The sequence below is a fragment of the Lycorma delicatula genome, chromosome 3, assembly GCF_047948215.1.
Source record: "Lycorma delicatula isolate Av1 chromosome 3, ASM4794821v1, whole genome shotgun sequence".
NCBI lineage: Eukaryota > Metazoa > Arthropoda > Insecta > Hemiptera > Fulgoridae > Lycorma > Lycorma delicatula.
In genome coordinates this window covers 133239128-133262322 of record NC_134457.1, presented here as the reverse complement: position 1 = coordinate 133262322, position 23195 = coordinate 133239128, and the positions used below count along the sequence as shown (strand labels likewise).

General features: G+C 30.7%; 1 protein-coding gene across 4 annotated transcripts in view; it reads right to left on the bottom strand.

Moving 5' to 3' along the window:
• Herc4 (HECT and RLD domain containing E3 ubiquitin ligase 4) overlaps positions 1–22033 on the bottom strand; it is a 106036-nt gene extending 84003 nt beyond the window's left edge. The window contains exons 1-3 of one of the 4 annotated variants that reach the window (XM_075360588.1): positions 21373–22033; positions 13520–13651; positions 6398–6508 (exon numbers count right to left, since the gene is read on the bottom strand). In XM_075360588.1, the coding sequence (XP_075216703.1) occupies positions 6398–6508; positions 13520–13651; positions 21373–21379 (250 nt within the window). In that variant the 5' untranslated portion in view covers positions 21380–22033. The remainder of the gene's footprint in view (positions 1–6397; positions 6509–13519; positions 13652–21372) is intronic. The other 3 variants (XM_075360589.1, XM_075360587.1, XM_075360590.1) reach the window with 3 other exon arrangements.
• Positions 22034–23195: the final 1162 nt, after the last annotated feature.

Here is a 23195-nt window from a genome sequence, read left to right as displayed (position 1 = left end):
TAATAATGAGGAACAGAAAACTCCAAACTGGAATGAAACATGAAAAACCTATATCAGGCTAAATTATAATGAACAATGAACTTAATGTAAATAAAAAGAGGCTTGTTAAAGAAATATATTTAACTAGCTATTTTAAAAATAATGTTTATAGACACTTTTCTAGTGGCTAAATGATCCTACAAGATGAGTAAAATATTTCAGTAATTGGGGAGATAAAGATTTAAATATAATGGGTAAATATGTAACAGAAAACTAAAAGAAAACCATAAAGTTTTATTTAAATATTTTCAATATAAAAAAATCATGAATTCAAATGATCAAACAAAACTCAAATTCAAATGATTAAATGCAGATGCAACACATGTTCAAACAATTCCCTTACATCCACACCTGTATATGAAGCAGCAATGTAAATTAGAGCCATTAAACAGATCATACATTAACATGACTTTTTTTTTTTAACCTCTGGGACCATTGTTAGGCATTACTTCAGAGGATGAGATGAATGATTTGTAGCATGTGTGAAAATGCCATGCCTGACCAGGATTCGAATTTGGGACCTCTGGACTTTAACTATTTATACTTAACTTTTATAACCAAAATTACATCCAAATGTACACTGTAGAGTTAAATTAAATTCTTGCAACATAAAATTATAACAAAATAATAGAAAAATTACAAACACAAATAAATAGATATTATAATAAGATAACATTTTTTTACAAAACATCTTTCACAATCTCAGTCAGCATATCATAAGCAAACATTGTAAGCAAACATGTCGTAATCACAAATAAATATCAACTAATTTTTATACAAAATTAATTCCAAGACAATAATGTCAGAAATTGTTAAAAGGCAGCAAACAAAATATGATGCACATTAAATCCATTTAAAGATCATCATATCAAATTTAGATCAGTAACTCAATTAATATAAAAGACAATTCTCAAGCTATTTAAAATACATGTAATTCTTTTAATTGACTTTCTATTAATATTATGAAAAGGTTTATAAAATTTAAAAATTGATCCAGATTACAATTAAGGTGAAGAATGTAAAAATCATAAAAGTGAGAGCACATTATATGCATAACTGAGCAAATGTATAAATTTTTGATCGCATAAAGATTATGAAAAGTATATAATTTCTAAGGGGTAATTATGTAAATAAGATTCTAATAATTCTGTACTTGATTAATACTACTAAGCTTGAGTTGAACAAATATTTTTATCATATTAAATCATGTTGATAAGGAGAACTCTGCATTTCCAAATCCTTATTACGTATTCTACTGAATAATGGATTACATCCAAAGGATTAAAGTAGCTCATAGTCTATAGCTGAAACGTAGTCCTTAAAAGTAGCTAATAAACAGAAAATTAATTTTTTAACAATGCAGGTCTGTCACCATTAATAAAGCATCAAAATTATCTGCAGCAGCATATAATTTAAGAGAGAGAACAATTGTACCACAGAGAAAGGTATATGTTATGAAGTTGCTTAGCCTATTTTGACAAATATTAGCAATTTTACTCTAATTTATTAAAAGTTTATAGAACCAGATGATAAAAAATTTTAACACTAAACAAGTGGAATTAACAGCATTTAATTCTATTGTAATCATCCAAGTATGTATTTTTATTTTGGGCAAAATAATTAAATTTCTACAAGAAATTTAAATTAATTTTTTTCAATTAGATTGAGATAGCAGAGTCCACAAGCCCCAAACCCAAAAACACAATGTAATAATAGTAACTAACGGCATCATTCATCTTCAGCCAATTCTGTATAGAGCAGATTTTGGACCTTCTATAAACATAACATACAACACTAGTGGTTGAGTGCTTTAGATTCCACAAATTGTAGTCAAATAGTATAACCCAGAATTAAGAGAACTTAATAGCCAAATATGTAAAAGATGAAGAAAAACTTCCAGCTAATGGCCAAGATAATAGAAAGGGCTTTTTAATTTTCCTGGAGCACTCATTAAAATGCTTGGTAAAAAAAAAAATTTAATTTATAAAATTTACTTGGTTTTGATAAAATTTACTTTACCTAATTTTTTCTGGCAGAGCTAATAAGAATCACCAATTTTTCCACAACATCAGACACAATATCTACAAATGCCGCCTTATTATCAACGTAGTCATCATTGCATCAACACTTGGTGCACTTCAGGAATACCAGAGATGTCTTTAGACCAAAAGAAATTTTCTGATATAAATGAATAAGCTAAACAAACAACCAGGAAGGAGAGAACACCCTAGCAATACAGAACCTTCCAATGAAAAAAGACCACAGCATCTAACTCTCACTGTTGCAAGATCATAAATTATCTTCAATATCCAGATAAATTTGCCACTAATACCTGTGTGAGAGTTTTTACCATAAAAGCTTATGGATAAAACGCTTTTTTATAATCAACCAGGATTGTACAAGGGATATCTCTAAAGACTGCTGGGAAATTTCTCTCCTTAAGATTGGCGAACCTGTGTCACTCATGGCCACGCTAATAATGGACACATTCATTGTTGTCTGTAACTTGTCATGTTGTAGTACCTTTGATTACATGTGAGTTATTACATTATAAAATGAATAGGAAAATGTTGCCACCAACTGCGAAATACGTGGTCATACATTTTTTAAACCATCAAAATTTTGAGCCGGCTGAAATTCATAGGCAGTTGGCTGCTGTATGCGGTGATAATGTAATGTATGAAAGAAACATCCGAAAATGGTGTGAAAGGTTTAGAAATAACAGAATTAATGTTATGCGTGATGAAGAATGTTCAGGGAGGCCCTTGATAATCACCAAGGACTAGTTGAAACGGGTTGATGATGAAATCAGAAATGATTGTCGCTCAATGATTTCCAACCCGGCCCTTCTTTTTCCTGATGTTTCAAGAGCTGTTACTGGTCGCATTGTTCATGACCATTTAGGCTTCAAAAAGGTTTGTGCACATTGGGTGCCAAACGTCTTAACGGAATGTCACAAAAAAATCCAAATGGAACCTGCTTTAGAATTTCTGATGCGCTACACAAAAGGTGATAAGTTCCTTAATCCAATTGTTACCAGCGATGAAATATGGATTTCATATTACACGCCAGAAAGAAAATGGCAGTCAAGTGAATGATGTCATCCTCAACCACCAACCAAAGGCCAAGCCACAGTCATTTAGATGCAAACTGATGGCCAGTCTTTTGAGATCGGTTTGGCACACTGCTGATTGATTTCATGCCACGTTGAATGACTCTATGTAAGTTACAGTGCATGATTCAAGATCGACAATGTGGGCGGCTGACCAATGACATCATCCTGCTATACGATAATATACATCCACATGTTGTGAGTCCGACATGTGATTTACTGAGAACATTTGGATAGGAAATTTATGATCGTCCACCATATAGTCCTGCTTAGCTACTTCTGATTAATGTTTGGGAAATTAAAAGAATTTCTAAGTGGTAAACAATTCACAGGTGACAATGAACTTAAAAATGCTGTTTATCAGTAGCTAAATGGATTGGCAACAGAAAAATACAACAATATATTGAAGTTGCTGTATCGCTACAATAAATATCTTAATTCATGTGGCAATTATATGGAGAAGTAGTATAAGGTGTACAGTTTAAGAGAAATAAAAAATATTTATAAAGTTTTCAGAATAAATTTTTTACAATGAAACGGTCTTTACTTTAGAGATAACCTCTCGTAAAAAGATCAGTATCTTTAGAGTAATTAAGATTCAACAGGATAATATTATTCAAAATAAACATACTACCAAGACAGTAGTGTAGTTTCCTAAACAGCATTGAGCTTTAACAACATTATCCAATCTTCAAGCACTTCATTTTATTTGGGTAAAATTTTCTACTACACAACATAATGAAGTGGGGCAGTAATTATCCAAGTAAAACCTTATCTCCTTTTTTTGCAGATCTTAGTAAGTATGGACTTAGGCTATGTGGCCGGGATTTTTTCACTGATTAGAATTCTATTGCATAAACAAACTAAAGCTGCCAGTTACCAAAAAGATGCTTAAAACATCCATTAGGGATTGGCCTTACCAGCTTTAAGCCTACTTAATAAGAATTTCAGTTCCTCAAGTGTAATGTAGAATAAAGCAGGGGGAACTGGAGAATAAAAAAATAGTATATTTTTTATAACCTTTTTACTTATTTACAACATTTTCACCATAAAATTATCTGCAGTGAACAAACTATTGTTCAAGGGCAGTTGCTTGCTCCTAGAACTAAATTTATTTATAACTTTCTAAAAAAGCAATTTCAGGATGCACGTTTTGTACTTAAAATATTTTTTAATTATTTTTTTGATTTAATATAACTTATTACATTCAATATACAGTCCTGATGTGGCATCAACAAACTACCATCTTTTTGGTCCATTAAAATCTACTTTACATGGGAGATAATTTCAAGGTAATGAAGAAGTGAAGCAAACATGATTCCAAAGTCGACCCCAACGGATTCTTTACTGACGGGATACAAAAGCTCACAAATGAAAGTTTGTGAAAGAAGCTAATTATGTTGAAAATAATGTAAATATTAAAATCTGTACATACTTAGAATTAAATCTAAACATCAGTCTATTTACTAATTGAATGACCATCATATGTCAAGTGCACTATTTAATCCTCAGTACATCTGCTGTTGAAAGTATTACTAAATCATTCTGTAACAAATTTCTAAGATATAAATTTGATGCCATAACAACTACCGAAGCTCTAGTCTGGGATTTATTAAAAAGTAATGCGTTTAGTGATATGTGCTATTACTTTTTCAGGGCTGGTAATATTTATTTGAATATTGTTGATGAGTTGTATTCCAGTCTCATGTTTCAAAACTATTTGACTAAGAAATGCCTTGCAATCATGATCATATTGAGATTTCAGTTGTGTACAGACCTATAATCTTGATTTTTGAGCTTTTCTGTCAGTATCACTACTCAATAAATTAAAAGCCATCAGGAATAATCTTATGCATCATACCAACACTAAAAATTATATTTCCTTATATCTTCTTTATATTACTGCACTATTTCTTCTATAATAACTTGATGATTGTTGAAAATCATTTTTTCAATTTTTTTTCAAAATTGTTCTTGAAACCTCTACAGGCTATCCAGAACATGCTTCAACAACACTTTTTTGACCACTTTTAAATCTGTCTATCACCATGTAAAAACTTGCCTTGATCATACCATTCATAAATATTAACAGGTTTTATGCTTAATAACTAAAAATGTATAATACCTGCATGCTACTCTTTTAAGTTCCAATCTGACAATGGCATGTCCACATCGTCATGCATATTGAAAATAAACAAAACATACATGAACTGCAGACTCACAGTGCAGCACAGGATCACACTAATGTTGATTATGCAATCAACTAGTCAGACAAGTTTTCCCTCCAGTATTTGTCTGAGAATTTATTGAATGACCCTACCATTAATTTCAAAATTATAATTATTTAATTTAAAAATTTAAATTATGCCAAATAAGGTCCCCACAATACTCTCACCAATGTAAGGAAAGCTCTCAAGGTAATCATTACCTGGTGACCTACTGTTCAACCAAGATAAAATCATGCTCTTCAAGAAAACTACAAGAAGGTGACCCCTTTGTCTATAAAATTACCACAGCTAAAACAGATGCTACAAATAAACTATTCCTCCCACAAATAAATTCTATATAAAAATGATTAATCTGTCGCACTTAACTATTGAAATCCATTTCTAATATAATCAAACTATCATTAAATACTTTACATACACAAGCAATTTTCATTAAATATGTCCATACGACAGCTCGGATTAACTAGGGATTTTAATTTTACCTAATAGAACCCAACTTAGTAAAATAATCTCAAAGAATGGTTTAATAATTAAGATGAAATTAAACTGTAATTTACAGAACAAAATATTTCATGTTAATTTATTTTTTATGCTGTTGGTTAGAAAATATGTGTGAAATTTTATTAACAGAAAATGTATTTCTGTTTTTAAGTATGAGTATTTCTGAACCTAATGTCCATCAGGATCAAGTGCAGAGTTAGGTTCTCCCACTATAATTTAATGAGAGGTGATATCAGTTTCCCCAAATAATTTATTATAAGCTGTCTGTACTTAAAAACTTATTTAGTCACATGAACTGGTTGATGAAGGTCATAGAAATTACACCTTTCTGCCAGAGAAAATTAATAAAAGTAGATGACTCCATCCTAGTTAGATTTATTTATTCACCCCAAATCAGGTGAATATATTCACCAAATAAATAAGTGAAATTTTATCTACCACAAAAATTAAAATATTTATAATATATAATATTTAATAAAATAAATATAATTACATAATAATTTAACAAAATAATTACCAAATCTTTTTCTAGCTCTGTCATGACCTAACTGCCCAAAATCATTACTTCCACATGAAAATATAGCTCCATTCTGTGATAATAATAAGGAATGAAACTTCCCACAAGCAACTGAAAAATAACAAACAACAAAATAATAAGAAACAAAGTTTAAAACAATTCACATTGTGTAAAATAATAAAACACACATAATATATACATGTCAACCATTTTAGAAACACAAATCAAAAACATATAAAATTGTTAATGCTGCATTTATATAAAAAAACGACCACATCTCAAAACTTAACATTAAGAGACATAAAAATACTACTATAGCAAATAAAATTCAAATCTAAAACCTTTTTTAATTAACTACAACCAAAATATCTATCTTCCTAACTAAAAAAAAATGTACTGAAAGTTAGCTGGAACCTCAGTATTCAATGAAAATTTGACCTCCAGTGATACACAATGGTTTTGAGAATAATAGGATGGATTTTAATATTTAAATTGAAAAGTGTTTTTCCTAAATAAAAAAGTGTAATAAAAAAAAATTTGTTACTTAGATCCGATACAAATTTCATTAAAAAAATTAACAATTCTCCACTCCAATCATCAATCTATCATGGACAATAAAATAAAAAATGTTAAATGATGTATAAATTTATTTTACTTATTTCAACTAAACTTTTTAATATTTTACAATTATTAGATTCACATGAAAAAATAACAAATTCCTATATATATATTTTTTTAATTTTCTTCACAAATGCTTTATTTTATAACAATAACACTCTGCTTTTTCAATTTTACGAACAGATGTCTGCAGTATGGGATTTGTGTTTTCTTTTTTCAAATACAAAACATATAATTATGATAATTATTATTTTTTTTAAATTAGTACAACTATTTAAAGTTACAGAGCCACAAATATGTACATATATACAGAGTGTATCATGAAGTTCTCCCAGGAATTTCATAATCTATTCTACTCATGAAAATAAACATATGTCCTAAAATGCTTGATTTGTGAGTTACAGCTAGTGAAAGATTTTTCTAGGATTTCAACTACCCAAGTGAAATAAGATCTTATTAAAATTTGTAGGAAATTAATTAAGGGATCAAATTAGTGATTTCTTATGTTTATTGCAAAATTTAATAAAATGTCCCAAAACTGTACCTTCAATAATTTTTGAGAAACCTGGGGTAAAAAACCTGGTTTTTTTATGTTGGATGTACAATAACATTGTTAAGTGGGTAATAAACATATAAAACTTTTAGTAAAAGCTGGTACAGAATCTAATTCTGAAAAAAGTGTTGTAAGATACATTGAGAAACTACAAAACATGGGGAATGTTAGGTTAAGGGTTCATTAGAATAAAACTATACATTAGGACACTTATTTTTTTAATGTACAGATTACATAATTTCCAATATGTCCAAACAATAACAGTATAAATAAAATCTTTGTTAAGTAATTTCTTAAAGATCATTGCTTTATCAATTATCATTTGCTTTACTTCTTTTTTCCATGAAAAGTGATTAAAAATGTAACTTAAAGTACTAAAATACATAGAAATTTACTGTTTACTACCCAGCATTGAATAACTCTAAAAAAAATATTTAAAAATATAAAAAACAAAAAATTATTTTTTTTCAAAATGACAGATGGTGGTACACATAATTACTAGATTTAATATGTTTTATATACCAAATATTCCTAAATGGTGGACTGGCTATACTTCTTTGGATTCTACTTGTAAAACTAAACAAGAAATATCCTTAAGAAAAATGGCAATATCTTCTTCGTTCTTCCCCTGTCCACCATTTTGTTATTTTTATATAAAAATTTTATATCTCAAATTTGGATTAATGAATCACATTAATATTTGGTAAGCATCTTGGTAATAAAGTTTTAAAATTATCAAAAAAATCAGGTCTTAAATACCTTCACAAATTACAAAATGGTGGCCATATTTAGTTTTCAATCTGTTAATCTACATAAATTATCAAAATTTATGTTACTTAATAAAATATTAAGCCTTTTATTTTGAACAAAATGACATTTTATTTTTGAAAAATGATTCACAAATAGCTGAGTTATGGCAGAAAATTTATGTTGTAATTATGTGTGTTTTCATGTCCTCCACTTTACGTTCAATTCGATGAGACATTAATTGTTTTTATTTATTGTTAATTCTAGTATGTAAATTAGTATCACCTTAAGTAATTAATAACTTTCTCACAATAATAAACATAATTATGACACAAAATTATAAGATCAATTTCTTCCATAACTTGACTACACTTGTTAACCGATTTAAAAATAAAATGTCATTTTGTTCAAAATAAAAGGCTTAATATTTAAGCAAATAACATAAATTTTGATAAAACTAATATTTATGTAGATATAACAAAATTAAAAATAAGCACAGCCACCAATTTGTAATTTTCAAAGGTATTTAAGTCCTGATTTTTTGCTAATTTTAAAACTTTATTACCAAGACGCTTACCAAATATAATGTGATTCATCTATCTGAACTTGGGATATAAATTTTATATAAAAATAACAAAATAGCAGACAGGGGGAAAACGAAGGAGAGATTGCCATTTTTCCTATGCATATTTTTTGTTAAGTTTTACAAATAGAATCTAAAAAGTGTAGCCAGTCCACTATTTTAGAAACACTATAAATAAAATTGATGAAGCAATTAAACACGTAAAAGGAGATGAAAATTTAATAATAGTTGGAGATTGGAATGCAAGCATTGGAAAAGGCAAAGAAGGAAATATAGTGGGTGAATATGGGCTGGGCAAAAGGAATGAAAGAGGGGACCGACTAATAGAGTTTTGCATGAAATATAATTTAGTAATTGCCAACACCCAATTTAAAAATCATAATAGAAGAATATACACTTGGAAAAAGCCAGGCGATACTGCAAGGTATCAGATAGATTATATCATAGTTAAACAAAGATTTAGAAATCAGACTGCAAAACTTACCCTGGAGCAGACATTGATAGCGACCATAATTTGGTGATAATGAAATGTAGATTGGGGTTTAAAAACCTGAAGAAAAGGTGTCAGATGAATCGGTGGAATTTAGAGAAGCTTGAGGAAGAGGAGGTAAGGAAGATTTTTGAGGAGGACATCGCAAGAGGTCTGAGTAAAAAAGATAAGGTAGTAAATGTAGAAGAAGAATGGGAGAATGTTAAAAAGGAAATTCTTAAATCAGCAGAAGCAAACTTAGGCGGAAAAAAGAGGGCAAAAAAGGTGTGATGTAAAATGCCAAATAGCACAGGAGAAATGAGCCTTAAGTCATATATATTGTTTTTTACATCAAAAATTAAATTATATACAGAAAAACACTTTTGAAAATATAAGTTTGGAGCATAGCTTTATCTGGAAGTGGAACTTGGACGATCGGAGCACCTGAAAAGAAAAGATTAGAAGCTTTTGAAATGTGGTGCTATAGGAAAATGTTAAAAATCATATGGGTGGATAAAGTGACAAATGAAGAAGTTTTGAGGCAAAGTGATGAAGAAAGAAGCATTTGGAAAAATGTAGTTAGGCCACATACTAAGGCATCCTGGAATAGTCACTTTAATATTGGAAGGACAGGTAGAAGGGAAAAATTGTGTAGGCACGCCACATTTGGAATATGTAAAACAAATTGTTAGGGATGTAGGATGTAGAGGGTATACTGAAATGAAACAACTAGCACTAGATAGGGAATCTTGGAGAGCTGCATCAAACCAGTCAAATGACTGAAGACAAAAAAATAAATAAATAAAATAGAACTCTTCTGATGAAGCTAAGATTTCTGTGAAATTACTTAACAAAAATAATGAACACAAACACTAAGCATTACAATAAAAAAATAATTTTTAATAAACAAAATAGTTTACAGTTTTTTTATGGTTTCAGTTTTTATTTTACGTTATATTAACTTAGTCTTTCTTCTTTTTACACATAAAAATATACAAAAACATTTTGAGACTGAAACTTTTTCACTTTTACAGAATTAATAATTAATGGAGTAATCCTAATACTAATTATAATATTACTTAACTTGATCATACTTAATTTAACATTGTTTTATAATACAATTTAATATTTATTACTTAACTTAATTATACTTAATTTATATTATTTGTAATAGATGAAACATTAGGTGTCCACAAGGGTCTTGCCCGTTTTGTGGCACCATCCCTTTTCTATTACATCTTTTTAGTTAGAGTAAGGGGAAAAGTAAACAGTTTTATCTTATATAGGAGGATTAGTTTCGGTTCAATACATGATTTACTCTGGTGGAAACTTATCTTTTCTGCAGTTATGTACAGAGAAGATCAATCGTCGTCAAATATTTATGTTTACTAATAAACCTTTCATCCAGTGCTACCCTTTAAGTTATATATGTAAAAAATCTATTAATATGTTAGGACCAATAGTATAAAGCATTATAATTAATCATATATATAATCATAAATCATGTAATTACATGGAACATACTTTCAGCGTCATCAATATTAATTAGCCATCGTCTTAATAACTTTAAGAAAGTGTTTAGGTTCCTACTGGTCTTTATATGATTAGGAAGTATGTTATACAATCTAGGAGCAGTGCTTGAAAAGAACTTCATATAACTCGTTTTATTTGCTCTGGGGACATATACATTCCTTTTACTTCTAAGTTCATACTCTGTTATCATACTATCTCTATGACCACTTCTGATAAAGAAAATTTTCATTACTTTATAAACATATAAATAACGTAGCGGTAATACAGATAATTCCCTAAATATTGGCAAAGAATGATCCGTAGTTCTTTTTTTACTTATCATTCTAACGAATCTTTTTTGGATTTTGATTATGGAATCTAAATTTGTAAGATAAGTTCCTCCCCAACAGCTGATGCCATAGTCTAGTCGATCAGATAATGATTTGAAAAGCATAACCGCAGTGCATCCAAATCTGATTGCATGTCCTCAGCCACTTCTATCCAGGTGTTGCGGACATAACACAAGGCAGTATCATCTGCAAACGCATATACATTACCTTTAAGCGGGGCCGAACAGACACTATTTACATATATTATGAATAGTACGGCTCCCAATACGGATCCTTGTGGGACTCCATATTATACCCCAGCAAAGTTACTTAAACACCCTTTTATTCTCACGATCAGATAGCTCTCAAACCAATCAAATGAAACACCTCTAATACCACTCATCCACAGAATGCGTAGGAGGATATTGTGGTCTACACAATCAAAAGCTTTTGTTATGTCTAAAAATAGACCGCTCACACATTTGTTATCATTTATGCCCTGAAATACCTGGGTTGTAAAATTTAAGAGCGCCTTTTCAGTATTGCTCCCAGCCATGAATCCATATTGGTTTTTACTAAAAAAAGAAGTTTTATTGATATTAATCTGTTCTTCATACATTTCTCATAGATTTTAGAGAAGATAGAGTAGAGATATTGGTCCATATTGAGTAACAGAGCTTTTATCTGCTTTTTTAAAGGCAGGTATTACTACTGCTTTTTTTAAAGCGTCCGGGAATTTTCCAGATTGGAGGCTTATATTTACAAGAAAGGTTAAGACATGTGATATATGATCTACCACTAATTTAACAATTTTTGAGCTTATTCCATCAATACCAGGGGATTTATTGTTTTTGAGATTTTTGATAATATTTTCAATCAGCATTAAGGACAGGCTCAACGAACATTGATGACACTTCACATTTTATATTTGTCAGATCATTATTTGTATCATTACAACTTTCATTTAATTGTTTACGTAAGTCACTTACAAAATTTATTAAATAATCGTTAAATATGTTAGCTACTTGAAATGGTTCAGAGATATTTTTATTATTTCCATTATTTCAATAGCTTTATCTTTTCTTTTTTGACCGGTTAAGGAATTAATTACTTCCCACTCCTTTTTAGAATTTCCTTTAGATTTATCAAACATGTTATCATAGTATTTTTGTTTACTATGATAACTGTGCCAATTATCAATTGCCTCATCTGCTAACTTTACTTGAATTAGCTGAAGAGGCAATTTCTTATCACAAACAGCTGTGCAATAGCAACTTCCAATTTCATTAAAAACTAACACATAAGGAAAGCTTCTAGTTAACATTTCTGATCAGTTTCCTATAGGTAACAATAAGAAAACTTTGTTTTATTTAGTTTAAAGATTCTTTTCACTCTCCTTCCTCACCATCCTCTGAACAGAAGTGACTGACTGCAGGGACAGTTCCTCTGATATCTCTGATAGTTCAATGCCAGCCACATCACAGCAGAAGATGACCCTTACTAGACCCTTACTAGAAATTAAAGTATTATGTGATTCCATCACTTCGTCCTTCCCTATGAACCAAAGGCTAGTAGCTTCTGACACACTTTGTAATCAGTCACCTCAATCAACAGGGCACCACTTCTAAGTTTTTTAATTGATTTCACAGTGCCACACTCTGCAACAACATACTTGTGTATTAAGAAGGTGAAACACTTGTGAATGATTTACCTTTCTCCTTACACTTCACTACAATAAACCGTATTATTGATAGTATAGCAGTCTTTGTTTTATCCCTTGCTTAATTATCATCACACACACTTTTTCAAGTGGACCAACAACCAGTGAAGAAATATTTAATGGGACAGACATATGGTTCCCACACGTACCAACGATACAACGGATCACTCCAGCAGAGCGCACATGTAATAGAGCAGAGGCTTCATATAACTGGGTTCACCCTGGTGCCCAGAGGGCATCATTTGAGACTCACTACATAGAGCCCTTCAGCAAGATAGTTTCCACCTTGGATTATGGTTGTGTTTCATAAGGTGTCGCAACAGTATAAGTGTTAGAAGAAATAGTGTAAGGTGTTGTAGTGTAGTTCTGTAAGGATGTATGTTGTAATTTGTGTAGTGTATGTGTGTACTATAAAGTGTTCTGCAGCTCTGTGTTTAATGGGAAGAAGAGCTGCAGAGGCTAGGGCTGTGGGGATGTCAACCCCCTTAAGTCTTAAAAAGTAAGACCCCTGTCGGAGGAAGAACCATCAGGCTATTTTACAACTACGTCAGCAAAAATCAAGAATTAAAACATTTTGAAAGAAAGACTTACCATATTCAACTTGAATAATTTCACCAACGTCAAGTTTTAGTTCTCTTGGAGCAAGTATATGCTGGTCTTCAATTCCACCAAGACCTAGCTCTCCGTTTGTTGTGTTCCCCCAACAAAAAATATCCGTAACTACTTTAAGAAATAAAAAAATATGAATAATCTCAATAGAAAAATATTAACATCTTAATGGGAGAAAATCATAGTTTTTACTTCCATGTAGAGTACAATATTTCTATGCAATAGTCAGTACAAAATCAATTAAGAAAATTTAACAAATTGAAAAAATTATTTGTAACATACACTTTTATTTGTAAAATAAGTTATATCAGAATACATAAACTATATTTAGAAGATTGTCACATGTATAACTAATTGCTTCTTTCAATATAATATTTTAATTACAACAGATAAATTACTTAGGGAACAATTCACTTCAGATCACTCAAAAATAATGATACAATTATTTATTTTTTATCAGTCTTACCATGTTTATAGAACTGAAAACAATGATCTTATTTTGCTTTATCTCTTTTCATATTTTTTTGAGTAACCATTTTGTATAGAAATGGCAGCCAATTTTGTGCTTCAGCTATATCAAGAAAGGATGAAATCTTTGAAACAACCTTCCTTGTTTTTAAAGATATCAAATTCAAACAAAAATCACATTAATTTCCTTGAAACATAATAATTTTATGTCCAGACCATAATTTGACCTAGACTGAAGAAAATTGCTCAAAAAATTACATCTGAGTTATAAAACACAAAATCTCAAATTTGGAACTAAATATTTTTGGAAAGAAATACTCATCTTCAACTTTGTTTTTGGATACATGTTTTCATATGAGACTACTTCCTGAAAAAAAAGCTGACAACAAAGTTGTAGGACTTTCCTGCCATGCGGAATTTTTCTGATGAATGGCTTACACACACAACTAAATTTAAAATATTTATAATTTATTTAAATATAATTTTTTTGTTTATTTAATTCAATGGTTCTAACTAAAGCGCGAATGCATACCGTATTCCATTCATGCAGGTGTGGCGGTACTAACAGCCACTTTAAATACTTTTTTTACACTTTAAAGATTATTCATTTATTTAATTCTACTGCTCACCTGTGTCGTTACAACATAGCAAACGACTTCAGCTCTTGTACAGAGACTGTACAACACTACAACTTACATTCATACATACCATTCTCATTCATCCTCTGACGTAATACCATACAGTGGTTCCAAAGGCTAAACAGAAAAAGAAAGACAACAACCACAGCAGCTGTATGTCAGTGCTATACTAGCACTCCTTGTCGTGATATGTGGTTATAAATGACACATTATACCCACTTAGCCAATAATTTATTTAAAGTATTTTTTGGAGTTGGGTGCGGATTTTGTAATTTTTTTGGAAATATTTTTTTTAATTGTAAACAAATGTGCCAAAGAAGAATAAGACAAAATCTCGAGAGACTGAGGGTGACCTTGCTCTACAGCCTCACCCCCTTGACCTTTAAGTTGAAAATTGAATGTCCGGGTCAAATAGTTCTGGAGATATAAGATGATTTAGAGGTCAACACTGAACACATATGTAGATATGAATATTAACATTCAGAAAATTTCCATCCATCACACAGCTAAAGCTGCGTTCCGAGAAAGTCCTACAACTGTATTTTATTTTTTATTTTTTTGTTGATGTTGAATTACAGCTGGTAGCAATAGTGTAACTAATGAATTCTAGAGGTATTTATTTTCTTAACACACTCTGCCATCTTGGGAACTGCAATCAAGTTCTTGGAAACGGTGGTTGAAGGAAGTGTATTAACAAGTCATCTTTTCCCTACTTGTATTGTCTATTTTCAACCCACAATTTACCAACATAAATGCAGGCTATGGTTTCAGTGTTCTGTAATAAAGATTATTACACTTGTATATAAATAAAGTTCGGTATTCAATGAACACTATATAATTTATATCACATTTCTATAGGGCTTATGCATCTATGATAAGACATTGTTGTGTAATTTTCCTTAAGTATTAAATCTCTTCTCCAGCTTCAATCCGTTTGAAATGATACATACATCTTCTGTCAAAACAAAAAAATATCATCCCAGAGATACTGTATTGCAAAACTTGTCCATGTCTTCCACTGTTAGAATCTGGCCACTGTATGGCTGCTGCAGACTTCCCTTAGTTACAGCTTTCTTTTATTATGACACCAACATCATCAAAGGAATCTTTTCCACGGGAAGAAGCACAAAGCTTTGAATTTCATCTTGGGTCAAAATTAAACATTTTCAGAAAATGTCACCAGAGGTAATACAAACATCTTTTATTAGATCTTCTTCGAGTTCTTTCAAATGTTTTGATTGAGATGATATGATATTTTTCCACATTAAAAGTTTTTCAACCAAAGCCTGAAAAAATGTATCACTTGGAATGATCATAATGAGCTGAACCTGTCAGTACTAACTCACTGTTTGAAAGTTATTCCTTTCATCATGTCATCAGTTTCATTATGTAAAATTTAACGTAGGAAAACTGGCATTCATTGAAAATACTTTCACTATTTTCAGAATCACACAAGTCAATCTATTAAGTCCTTATCAATATTGAGTTTGTAGACTTATGAATACTACCTTTATTCTACAGTAGTAATAGGTATTTACTTTAAAACTGTTTCAAGTTTCTTTGGAATCTGAACAATATTAAATGCTAATTTCTGGTAACACTATCAATTATTATATAAAACTACTTTTTTTTCTATTTTCAAGAATTTCAATAAACTGTTACAGATATAACAAACAGCTTTAACTGAGAACTTTAACTTAAATAGAAATTCAATTAACAAAATTTTTGAGGTGTCAATTAATGTTAGAATTGGGAATAATTTGGATCACCTGAATAACAAATTCTTAATACAATATTGTGTTTGTATATTATATCAAATATTGTTGTAACAATACCTCCAAAGTTTTATGCATAAATTTCTGACACAAATGGTGATGATAAGTGGCCATTGACAAATTTTCAGTTTGCATATAAAATTCATTACCATAGATTAAATTTTTTAAAAATAACAAAGAGAAAGGCTGAAACTAGAAGATAAATTTCTTGAAATGGCAAAACGTATTAAAAATTTGTGTAGTTTCCCACCAGAGGAGAGGAAAGTTAGTGGAGATAGGAAGAAGGTAAACACTACAATCTCGAACACCTTGTTTTTAAAGCTAAATGATGAGACAAGTTACAATTGTCTAAAAAATACAAACAACTGAATATCATTTTATAACTAACCATGGAAGTATTTCACAAAATTTTTTTTCAGAAAATTTGTAAGATATAAATTTAAACCAAAACAAATCTTTAAATAAATCTGTTCATATCAAAAATGCATGAAATAAAGAAATGGTAAAGAAATCAAAAGAACTGTTACAGAAAACACACTTCCACACTAATTTTATTATATGGTCCAAAGACCAGGTTTATAAAGACAGAAGGATAGTAACAAGCTGTACAATACACAAGCTTTATAAAAATAAATTGTTTTAGAATTATCTGACTGTAAGGGATGTAGACATGCAACACATACATTTAAATCACAGAAGACAACAAAATCATGTAACCTAGTAAACCTGGCATAGAATATCTGTTACTAATGAAAGTGGATTTGGGAGGAACCTGAAGTATCAACATACTATCACAATAATTTTACTTAACAATATACAACTGCATGTTGTTGGTCTTTAATAATAGATCATAAACAGATATAATTTGGGAAGTGTCTGAGAAAAACACTGATACTTTTGAACAAAACTGAAAAGTATATGATGCTTCATCATTCTGATTTTAAAAATGATTTTACATAAATAGAAACAATTTTCAATGTACTGTAAATGACTTTATACAAATAATAGAAACTTAGAAATTAATATAAAATTTATCTTTTGTCAAAAACTCCCTCTATAAATCATGAGACCTTGCTGACGGTGAAGGGGCCTGAGTGCTCAGTGATACATAGTGCTGGACCGACATTGCAGCCATATCTGTTGAGAGCCAGGCTAAGGAATGATTCCAGAAAGAGGGCAGCAGCTCTTTCAGTAGTTGTTATTAGCGAGGTTCAGTGGGAAGATTAAAATGACTTTTGGTCACGTGATTTTAGAATAACCAACACAGCATCAAATAAAGGGCAGGCAGGAGTAGGTTTCATAATGAACAAGAAGGTAGAGAAGAGAGTAAGAGTATTCTAAAAAGCTTAGTAATAGAATCATTGTAATGAGGATAAAATCAAAACCTAAGTCGACAACAACTGTTAATGTCGTCTATATGCCTACAAGTGCCAATGATGATGATGAGGTAGTATATACAAAGAAATTGACAAAGCAATTTTAAACACATAAAAGGGGATGGAAGTCTAATAATAGTTGGAGACTGGAAAGCAAGCATCGGAAAAAGTAAGGAAGGAAATATTGTGGGTGGATTGTGAATACGGGGTGAGCAAAAGGAATGAAAGGGACCGACTTATAGAGTTTTGCATGAAGTATAATTTATTAATTGCCAACACCATTTTAAAAATCGTAATAGAAGTATATACACATGGAAAAAGCCAAGTGATACTGCAAAGTATCAGATAGATTATATCATGGTTAAACAAAGATTTAGAAATCTTTGTTCAACTAAAGATTAAACAGATCTCGTCGATTGCAAAGCATATCCAGGAGCAGATGATAGCGACTATAATTTAGTGATAATGAAATGTAGATTGGGGTTTAAAAACCTGAAGAAAAGGTGTCAGATGAATGGGTAGAATTTAAAGAAGCTTGAGGAAGAGGAGGTAAAGAAGATTGTTGAGGAAGACATCACAAGAGGTCTGAGTAAAGAAGATAAGGTAGAAGAAGAATGGGAGAATGTTAAAAAGGAAATTCTTAAATCAGCAGAAGCTAACTTAGGCGGAACAAAGAGAACCGGTAGAAAACCTTGGATATCGGAAGATGTATTGCAACTGATGGATGAACATAGAAAATATAAGAATTCTAGTGATGATGAAATTAAAAGGAACTATCAACAATTAAGAAATGCTATAAACAGGAAGTGCAAACTAGCAAAAGAAGAGTGGATTAAAGAAAAGTGTGCAGAAGTGGAAAGGGAAATGAACATTGGTAAAACAGACAGAGTTACAGGGAAGTTAAGGAGAATTTTGTGGTACATAAATTAAAATCAAATAATATGTTAAATAAAGATGGTATACCAATTTATAACACAAAAGAAAAGTTTGATAGATTAGTGGAATATATTGAAGAGTTATAAAGAGGAAAAGAATTAGAGACTGGTGTTAAGAGGAAGAAGATGAAAAGTGAGATACAATACAGAGATCTGAATTTAATGTAGCATTAAAAGATTTCAATGGCAGAAAGGCTACTGGGATAGACAGGATACCTGCAGAATTACTGCGCAGTGCAGGCGAGAAACTATAGATTATACAAACTGGTGTAATAAATGGTGGTGTGTAATGAAAAAGGGGAAGTTCCATCAGACTTCAAAAAGTGTTATTGTCATGATACCAAAGAAAGCAGAAACAGATTAATGTGAAGAATACAGAAGAATTAGCTACTCATGCATCAAAAACTTTAACTAGAATTCTATACAGAACAACTGAGAGGAGACTGAAAAAAGTGTTTTTGGTTTAAGGAAAAGTGTAGGGACAAGGAAAGCAATTTTACCGCTCAGATTAATGGTAGAAGAAAGATTAAAAAAAAAACAAACTACCATATATGGCATTTGTAGACTTAGAAAAGGCATTTGAAAACACAGACTGTAATAACATTTTCAGCATTTTGAAAAAAATTAGGATTAAAGTATAGAGATAGAAGAACTATTGCTAACATTTACAGAAACCAAACTGCAACAGTAATAATCAAAGAACATGAGAAAGAAGTTGTAATAAAAAAGGGAGTCTTTGTCAGACTACCTTTTTTATTACAGCTTCTTTCTTATGTTATTTGGGAAGTATAATTACTAAAGACGGACAAAGCAGGAGCGATATGAAATGCCGAACAGCACAGGCAAAAGTCGGCTTTCAGTCAGAAATATAATTTGCTTACATCAAAAATTAATTTAAACATCAGAAAAACATTTTTGAAAGTATATGTCTGGAGCATAGCTTTATATGGAAGTGAAACTGGGACAATCAGAGTGCCTGAAGAAAAGATTAAAAGCTTTTGTGGTGGTATACGAGAATGTAAAAAATCAGATGGGTGGATAAAGTTTCAAATGAAGAGGTGTTGCAGCAAATTGATGAAGAAACAAGCACTTGGAAAAATATAGTTAAAAGAATAGACATTATAGGCCACACATTATGGCATTCTGGAATAGTTTTTTTTTTATATTGGAGGTACAGGTAGATGGGAAAAGCTGTGCAGTGCAGGGAGGCAACAATTGGAATATGTAAAACAACTTGTTAGGGATGTAGGATGTAGGGAGTATACCGAAATAAAATGACTGGCAATAGATAGGGAATCTTGGAGAGCTGCATCAAACCAGTCAAACGACTGAATACAAAAAAAGCAAAAAGAAGTATGCTTTAAGATCAATAATTATCACACTACAGACTAATAAATGTTAAAAGCATACAAAGTATAAATATTTTCACATCACATTGCTCTTGATTATTTTCTTATGATACATATCAATAACATTCTGTGCATTTAATTTCTTAACAAAATCAAAATGATTTATAAATGATAAATCAAAAAAATTCAAATTTATGCAGTTATACAATAAAATAATTTATGTTTTAGTTGTTTTAACACTGGACAAAGAATGCACTTAAACTAATTTTACTTTTTATCTGGCATTCCTGAGTAAATAGTATGCTTACAGATTATCCAGCTAAACAAGCAAAAATAAATAATTTTTAGCAATAGTTTAAATCTTAATTCACTTTAATCACTTTAGAACATTTTAAATCTTAATATGATTCCATTTGTATTAATAAATAATTACAAAATTTGTCTTCACATAGAACTACATAGCTTTCCTATATGAAGATAAATTTTGTCATTTTTAACATATGTTAAAAAACAATAATTTAAATCATAAAGGCAAACAGCCACATTCTACTTTTACAATTTCTCCTTGGGCTACAAATAATAAATCTTAACAGAATACTTATTCCTACAATATTTACAAATAACAATCATTTAAAATCCTGAATCTCCTCATAGTCTGTGTAATATTATTTTAGTTTGAAAGGTAACCTTTGATTGTCCCAACATTTTTATGATGGTACTAGTTTATAAACTCAAATAGTTGCTTTTAACTGACATCATATACAATTTAACTAGCATAGAATAAATGATGCTGTTCAATACACTGAGTAAACAGTATTCAATACACTAAGGAAAAAAACATGTTATATCAGAATAAGAACAGGTTCAGTCAACCTTTTTATTTTACTGTAGATACAATGTCTCATTCACAACTAAGCAGTTAATATAATATATAATATAATGTATCACCTAAATGACTGGAGTTTTAAGAATAGCTCACACACTAAGCACCACTTAATATAAATCTGTCATCACGTTAAAATAATAGAAACAGCAACATCTTCCTGTTAACAACAAACTAGATTTCATTGGTAAATTATTAAAATCGATAGCGAATATTATAACTGACAAACACACAACAGAACCTCATAAGTTCTTGAAATCGTGCTCATTTATATAGCCCACTTCTGGTGAAGCACCACACACAGTATCTTATTGCAATCTTAAAGTTAACCGTTGGAAATCCATTTTAGATATTAACTGTTTTACTAGTGATTATTAAATTAAAAATATTAAAGTTCAAGATACGACTTACCAGGCATTTTTAGATATTCCTTGTTTTCTGTAGCATTTTGAAATTTCTCACTGATAGGTTAGGATAACAAAATGTAATTACTTCAAATTTGCCAACAGTCATATAGTAGCTGAATCATTACACAAAAATTAACTAACTTATGTTGATTATTACTTGACAAGAATTACAGCACCCAAATTTCGGATACAAATGAAAAAATCAACAAATTTTGAAAATTTGAGTTGGATAGGCTAGGAGAGCCAAACTATCGAGTAATTTAGTGAACTACAACACATTACTGAAGAATAAATTCACGTGACCTCCAGCATAACCTAATATGACATCCGAGTTGGCTATACTGTATTTTACTGTCAGTGTTCTGGTAACACATGGGAAATTTTTTTATTTATATTAAATAATATAAACCACGCTAAATACTTTTTCCCAAAACTTAACTAAAAAAATACGAGCTAATTACTGTAATACTAGATAATCAAGGTCAGCATAAAACGATCGATATGTTCACTTGAACATTTTATTGCTTTAGGTTATAAAGTGTGTAGGAATTTCTGTATGTTGCAAAGAAAAAACTTTTCGTCTTTGCAGCAACGTATGGTGAAAGCAATTCATATTCGATAATGGAACGTAACGATTAAATGAGCCAATATTGTGAGCGAAAGTAATGCTATTTCTTGTTATTAACTACGGTGGCTCGTGTGGAGTTTGTGGTCTCCCATCACGCGCCTCCCCGGGTGGCGGATAACGGAAGGATCACCAGATATGGTGGGTACCAAGTAAATAAAATACGCGGAGCGGACCAAAATCGGCAAAACGGTCAACGACCTCTGCGACGGATGAGTAGGAAATTACAAAGTTGTAGAGGTTGTAAATTACAAAGAGCCTAGAAGATCGATCTCTGAATGAAACCCAAAGCGCGTCCAGATGTTACAAGGTAGCATCCACAACTGATCTTTCGAGCAGCGATCGAAATGCGACCAAAGGAATCTTATTTCTGGCAAGCTTCACGATAGCCTCAGAAAGGACAGGAAATTTGGAAAAGAGTAAATGGTAAAGAAATCTTCATAAGATGTTTGGAATACACTTAATACAGCAGCAAGGAATATACGAGGTGGTTTAGGGGAAAGGAGCCTGAGCTGGTGCACATACTAAAGGAGAAGAAGATAGACATTGCAGTCATTACTGAATCTAAGAAGAAAATGAAAGCAACTAGAAATGTTGGGGATTGGTTCAATATGTATAGTGGTTGAAACAACAACAAAGAGTAACAGCAGGAACAGCCATATATATAAATGATAAATGGAGAATATGTATAATTTAGTTATTCCTATGTTAGTGAGAGAATTTCAGTTTTCAGAATGAAAGTGGATAAGGGAAATATGACTGTGATGGCTGCTTATGCTTCGGAGCAAGGGACATGACAGAGAAGTTTTATGACCTGTTACAACAGGAGGTAAATAAATCTAATGAAAGAGACCTTTTGATAATTATTGATAATTTTATTGCAAAGACTGGAAGTATACTAATGAAGAAGGTAGGTGAAAGTTTTGTAGAAGACATAATTAATTTAAATGATAAAGAATTGAGAGAGTTTGCAGGTTTTAATGAATCAAAGACAATGAACACCTTTTTTAGGAAAAAGGGTATTCATAAATATATGTGGAGTAAAACGAAAAATCAATTACAGATTATATTATTTTTAATAGCAAATTGAGGGAAGATTCCTTGGATGTGGGAGTATACAGAGAATATGACATGGGATCAGATCACTCTTTACTAATAGTGAGGATCAACATCAATGCTTGATAAAAAGCCCAATAAGGTTT